At 31.9% G+C, this 7,500-nt stretch overlaps 1 protein-coding gene across 2 annotated transcripts in view; it reads right to left on the reverse strand.

Annotated features, from left to right (window-relative positions):
- Nucleotides 1-7,500, reverse strand: part of LOC144972824 (sodium/calcium exchanger 1-like) — a 61,569-nt gene that overhangs the window by 19,900 nt on the left and 34,169 nt on the right. For both annotated transcript variants that reach the window (XM_078914503.1, XM_078914502.1), the window contains 2 exons: nucleotides 3,149-3,216; nucleotides 1,587-1,754 (listed from right to left, as the gene is read on the reverse strand). In XM_078914503.1, the coding sequence (XP_078770629.1) occupies nucleotides 1,587-1,754; nucleotides 3,149-3,216 (236 nt within the window). The remainder of the gene's footprint in view (nucleotides 1-1,586; nucleotides 1,755-3,148; nucleotides 3,217-7,500) is intronic.

Raw genomic sequence — 7,500 nt, forward strand, 5'->3', positions numbered from 1 at the left:
TCGCCATAGATTCTCAACTTTGTGTTTATACATTTTTTATGTATGCCACGTCTGTAAACGAATTTCCATTTTTTTATGAATAAAGTATTATTATTGTTATTATTATTATTATTATCATTATTATTATTATTATTATTATTATTATTATTATTATTATTATTATTATTATTAATTATTATTATTATTATATTATTATTATTATTATTATCATTATTATTATTAATATTCTTCTTCTTCTTCTTCTTCTTCTTCTTCTTCTTCTTTTTATAATAATAATAATAATAATAATAATAATAATAATAATAATAATAATAATAATAATAATTATTATTATTATTATTATTATTATTATTATTAATTATTATCATTATCATTATTATTATTATTATTATTATTATTATTATTATTATTATTATTACTATTATTATTATTATCATTATTATTATTATTATTATTATTATTATTATTATTATTATTATTATTATTATTATTATTATTATTATTATTATTATTATTATTATTATTATTATTATTATTATTATTATTATTATTATTATTATTATTAGATACAATGAAAATGTTGCTGCTTGAAGCTCGAAGGAAAAAAAAAATAACGATAAGCATTGAAATGTAAGCTTCAATTTATTAAACGAAGACAGATAATGTAGACGTTTCGGGTTTCCCCTTTATCAACAGTTAAGGTGAGTTCACCTTAATAACTACGCCATTCACATATCTCATTCGTCCTTAGTATTTCATTCATCGTGTTTTGTTGATAACGTGGAAACCCGAAACGTCCAACGTATTTGTCTTCGTTTAATAAATTGAAGCGTATATTTCATTACTTATCGTTATTTTTCCCCCCTAGATACAATGTTATATCTAGATTGCCATCGTATGTCAAACTTGTAAATATTATGTGTATTATGGTTTATACCGACGTAGGTATATATATATGAAGGTATGATAACCGAACGTAATAATGGGCTTGATTTAACATTTTTATAATAGACAATATTTTGCGTTCGTTTGTGTGTATTTCCGTTACAACAATGAGCCTATAACAGTTTGGATTATCAGACCTGCAAATATGGGGTACACCTCGGTCTATACCGTTGGCAGAATAAAAAAAAAAACAGGTTTATAAAATAGAAAGCCACCAAAACTTATCAATATTGGATTGTGAGATAATAAAGAAGATAGGAGGAGATTTGGAGGAGTAGATGTTTAATCAATTTTTTAAACCATAATTATTGTACATTAACTTGTTAAAAATCAATACCCTCGGAACTGCGGTTTCACAAAATAGTGTTAGGTCTAATATTCTGACTCTCAAAACCTGAAAAATGATTACTTTGTCTCTTTCGTTAGAATACATATTTTTCAGTTTATGACACTTCATCATAAAACATAACAACACCATCACCCCTCCCCTAAAGAATTCACCTTCACACACAAACACACAGACACACACACACACACACACACACAAACACACACACACATACATTAACACATACACAACGTTCAGAAAAAAAAACTAACAATAACAACAAACAAACAAACAAACAAACATGAAAACTGACCTCGGCTTGTTTGTCTGTGACGGATGGCACCAGCTTGTGTCCTCCTGTCATAGTACGCACGGCGTTGATGCGGTACCAGGCTCGGCTGTGAGGAGTTTTCTTTGCCACCAAGGCTGTGGTGATGCGTGCTTCATCCTCCTCTGTCAAATCAGGCCGATTTCCTAAACGCTGTCATGTCAAAAGAATAATAAAATCATTAAAATTTAGAGGTCTCAAGAATCTGATCGCCATCGTCTCCAATAATTTTTGCGCCTATGAACTACCGGCTCGGTGTCTTGTATTTGTAACAACATAAAGCAATATTGAACGCGATCAGTGACAAACTGGGTGGCGATGATCGGAAAAATCTTGTCTCGACTTCGTGATCAATGAGAACCTGACCACAGGTGGTGTCCGCTGTTATACGACCAACAATGAGCTAAATGAAGCAACGTGAAGCCTCAGATTTGAGAGTTTTTGACAAGATGAGGGTTATTTTGATCTACATTTGAAGGAAAACGTTTCCATTCTCAAAACAGAAAATATAAAGCAAAAACAAAGAAAAGGTGTTTTCTCAGAAGACAGTTTGGTAGAAAGAAACAACATAATACATAACCAGTGCACTAAACTCTCTTTCCTCTCCACACATTACTTTGTTGTCGTTTTTTGCCATTTCGTTTTTTTTCAATGAAAACATAATTAAGCACCACTAACTCTCTTATGATCAACAGCATAATACAGCTCTTAAACACGGCATTTCCATCAAGTTCTACTTCAAGAAAAGCCTTTTACTTTTCTATTCAAGTAACGCTTTTTACTCTTTCTATTAATTGAGGAGATGAATGGAATTGGTCCCGAGGTGGAGTGGTGCACAATTCTAATCAGCACTTTCCATCGAATGTAACTGGAAAAAAAGCCTAACTCATTTGATCACAAATACAATCAATAACGGCGCAACACGGACACCCATTTTGCCGTACTCTAACAAACAAACTTTTTTCCCCCATCGTGGCAAGAAAAAAAATCCCCAAACTGACTTCAAATATTGATTAGATTACACAAGGAAGTTTCGGACTTGAATCTCTTAGATAAGCACAGAGAGGGAGAAAGAGAGAGAGAGAGAGAGAGAGAGAGAGAGAGAGAGAGAGAGAGAGGGAGGGAGGGAGAGAGAGAGGGAGGGAGAGAGATAAAGAAAGAAAGAAAGAAAGAGAGGGAGAGAGAGAGAGAGAGAGAGAGAAAGAGAGAGAGAGAGAGAGAGAGAGAGAGAAGCGACAGAGGTAGAGATCAAGAAAGAAATAAAGATAGATAGAGAGAGAGAAAGAGAGAGAGAGAGAGAGATAGATAGACAGAAAGAGAGATAGATAGATAGATAGATAGATAGATAGAGAGAGAGAAAGATAGATAGATAGATAGATAGATAGATAGATAGATAGAGAGAGAGAGAGAGAGAGAGAGAGAGAGAGAGAGAGAGAGAGAGAGAGAGAGAGAGAGTCCAAAATGATTTTAAAAACGTGATTTGTCAAACCACCACCAACGATGTTAACATTGTTTTGGTCTTGATAATATAACTCGTCTTATTTTACCTTCAAAACATCAACGACTTGATCCGTTTTAGCTTTTCCTTCAACAAGCTCGACTTTTCCTGTTTCACCTGAAATGTAAAGGAAAGGGAGAGAAAAACATATTAGCACAAGAAAATGTTGAATTAAAAGCGTAATATCCTCTGAATGTGCTCAAAGCGATTTGCAAGTAGTCTTAAGCGAAGAGCAAAATCTGACACGCAAGACAGTACATGGCGCCTGGAAGGCGCAATTACAAATTTGGCAACCGGTTATCCAGAACTGGGGATGGCTGATTAAAGAGCGAGTTATGAGTGTAAATCTCGACAATTTACACATAAATGCTAAAATGTGACAATAGTAAACATTTTAAAGGATGTTTTTATGATGTATGCTTGGAATGTATGATATAAATTAAAGGCATTTGCTAAATATAACATTCTCTCTTCATATTAACTCACTAGAGAGTCATCTATTTCCAGTATTTCAATTTGACTTTAAGGACTTGCAATAGGGTTAAGTGTTAATTCTGATGTTCCTTCTAAGTAATAATCCACTAAAACAGGTGTTATATTATCAAATTGCTAAATATTAGTAAAAAATAATGGCGTTTACTGGATATTTTTTTTGATATTGCCACTCAAACCATTAAAAAAAGTATTTGAATCAGAAAGTGACCAGAGGCTATAATATTTAAAGTATACTAAAGAACGTAAAACAAGGTTCGTGGACATTGCTACACATTTCGGTATATATATATATATATATATATATATATATATATATATATATATATATATATATATATATATATATATATAAATCGGTTTAAACAACGCATCATGTCCATTTGTTTTAATTCCTTTCGACTTAGTCAAAATTTTTCCAAATAAAAAGGGTTTGTATTATATTAGGCACAACAAAGAGGTAATTTTACACCTTCTTATCATTGCAAGAGAACAATTAATATCTAAAATTGATAAGAAAATATTAAATGAGCTTCAATTAATACGCTTGTTTTCCCAATTACACCAATAATTTGGTCTCGCACACCCACACACACACACACAAACACACACACATGTATATATATATATATATATATATATATATATATATATATATACAGGCCTACTTACATTAATAATCCGATATATTGTTATAGACAACATCGATCAAAGCTATTCTACGGAACACGGCAAATAGAAAAAGGACAGATTATCATACAATACCTTCCATCTAACGCTCAAAAATAAAAAAAAATACCTTTCAATGTTTTTTTTCAGAACAATATTTAGATAAAATAGAATTAAAACACAAAAAAGATACAACAACGAAAGACACACTTAAATAAAGAAACAGTGAAACAGAGACCGAGGTAATGGATTTGAAGGAATGAGGAGAAAAACAAGATGATGGGTGGGGGGGGGGGGGAGAGAGAGAGAGAGAGAGAGAGAGAGAGAGAGAGAGAGAGAGAGAGAGAGAGAGAGAGAAAGAGAGAGTATGTGTGTGTGAGAGAGAGTATGTGTGTATGTGTGCGTGTGTGTGAGAGAGAGAGAGATAGATAGATAGATAGATAGAGAGAGAGAGAGAGAGAGAGAGAGAGAGAGGGAGAGAGAGAGAGTATGTGTGTGTGAGAGAGAGTATGTGTGTATGTGTGCGTGTGTGTGTGAGAGAGAGATAGATAGATAGATAGATAGATAGATAGATAGATAGATAGATAGATAGAGAGAGAGAGAGAGAGAGAGAGAGAGAGAGAGAGAGAGAGACTATAATTTTATCCAGCGCAAATAAAACTCCGAGTGATGCCAATTTCAATATTAATTTAACATATTAAGTTTCTGGTGTAGAGTGTCTCAATTTTCAGAGAATTATCATGTTTTTTTTTAGGACAGAACAATATCATTAAAAAAAAATAATATCATAAAACTATTGACGAGCTCGTTAGTTCAATAGGGAGACTTAAAAATTAGTTACAGCAGCTAAAAAAGACAAAAACAATAGATACTTAGATAACCACGCCTCTCGGACAATCGTCATAATGTAAACAATGGCAGTGACTGGTAATCGTAGCTAACTACACAGGTTTTACTATCGAAGTAAAATATCCACTGCTCTACCGCTTGATCAATACACCCAACACAGAAAACTATGTGTAAACTTAACCGTTTATAATCTGATGGAGAAAATCGTGTGATAATTCATTTGGCGGTATAAAAACGATAACAATGGTCAGAAGAGAGAGAGGTCGATTTCATTCACGTTATTGTTTATAAACAACCGACCATGTTTGTCCGAGCACGTGTGAAGGTGTGTCTGTCGGTTAATTGTATGTCATACTCTGAAAAAACATTTTTTTTCAAGTTTTGTGTGTTGGTCCGTTATACTTCCGGATGGCAATGTTGTGAGCTTCTTAGCCATGCGCATACTATCTATAATCTGGCTTTTTCACCAGTTCTAAATCGACTAGTATGTGTTATTATCAGCTAAAATATGTCGGAGAGAACTTTACGGAGCGCAATGTGACAAAAACACAAAATATATAGTGAATCAATTCCCCAAAAGCTAATTAGCTCTTGTACTCAACTTTTAAAAAATACAGTCGGTGTAATCAAAATAAGGAAAACATTATCCAGGCTAATGTTTTATTGAATATGTCAAATTAAGAAATTAAGGAGCAGGCACCGGTGTAAAATAAAGATCTGAACAAGTGTGTGTGAAAGGTGCCAGACAAAGCAAGATAGAAAGATACAAGAAAAAAACCATCCCAAAAAAATCAGTCTACCTCGACTGGGGGTCGAACCTCAGCCTTCTGATTACCTTCAGTGATCAGAAGGTCTGAGGTTCGATCCCGAGTCGAGGTAGACTGATTTTTTGGTATGGTTTTTTTTCTTGTATTTTTCTTTCTTGCTTTGTCTGAAACCTTTCACACACACTTGTTCAGATCTTTATTTTATTGAATAGACGATTGTAATTGCCTCATACGTTTCAAAAGGATGCTGAATTTATCTATTTAGTATAGTTTTTTCTTTCTGCAGCACGTTTTCCATAAGATTTATCTTAGACTATGTAAGTCACTTACTGCCATGTGATCAGAGGAGTCATTAAAAGTTATATGGATTAAGTCGAATGCTATGCTGACTGGACTGCTTCACCCACCCTTACTTAATGGATACAACGTACAATGTAAGCTTAAAATCTATATATTTATCACCTCCAACTTCCAAATATATAATGAAGAACGGTTTTAATTCGTCACTTAGGTACACGGATTATTTGCAATACATAGAACGCCCTAAAGCTTATTCACAGTCAGTTTCAATGTTCAAGCCAAGCGCGTATTAAAACAAGCAAAAAGGATAACATTGACACAAAACAAACTCATAAAAATAGTGTTGCCGTTTTATTAATGATTTTTTTTCTATGCAAATAGCCATAAAAAAAACAAACAAACAAAACAAACCCAGTGTTGACGCAAAACTAATGAAGCAGGAAGAACACGGAGATATTGAAAGAAGAAATTATATGACGGCGTCGGAATTTTTCACACACAACAATAGAACAACATGGCTGTAAATCTTACTTCCTAAGAAAAAAAAAAGCATACGAACATTGATTAAAAAAATAGGATGAGATGGAATGATAGAGTAGTTTGATTAATTGTTTAGAGCAACACGAGATGCTAGGACAAGCGTGTTTGGTTTGACGATGTTAGGCAAAAGAACGTGACACAACGACACGCTTTATGGTGTGCTTTGAAAAGAGGCAAATCCTTCGGTATGTTTCTATTCAATGTATTTAGATTTACGATATTACATTAGCTTGTTAAAGTTATATATATATATATATATATATATATATATATATATATATATATATATATATATATATATATATATATATATATATATATATATTTTTTTTTTTTTTTTATTTTTTTTTTTTTGTGTATGTATCATTGCATATTTTTTACTTACAAAGACAATTTGATAATCTGATCGATTTCATGTTAATCATTTTTATTCTACAACGAATAAGAGAGGATAAACAGATACAACAACAAAAATGGAGTTGGGAGTAGGGCATTATGAGTTATATATATATATATATATATATATATATATATATATATATATATATATATATATATATATATATATGTATTTCATAACCCAAATGCAAGCAAGTAACGTAAATGAATATAAGACAACATTCGTTTCCCCCCAAATCCTTCGTACATTCTAAAAGCGGTGGATACATACAGATACAAAAACATTTTTGAAATAATAATAATAATAATAATAATAATAATAATAATAATAATAATAATAATAATAATAATATAAACGCAACAGGTTGATATGAAGAAGGCAAAT

The sequence above is a fragment of the Berghia stephanieae genome, chromosome 5, assembly GCF_034508935.2.
Source record: "Berghia stephanieae isolate SIO BIC M18660-M18661 chromosome 5, UCSD_Bste_1.3, whole genome shotgun sequence".
In the NCBI taxonomy this organism is placed as follows: domain Eukaryota; kingdom Metazoa; phylum Mollusca; class Gastropoda; order Nudibranchia; family Aeolidiidae; genus Berghia; species Berghia stephanieae.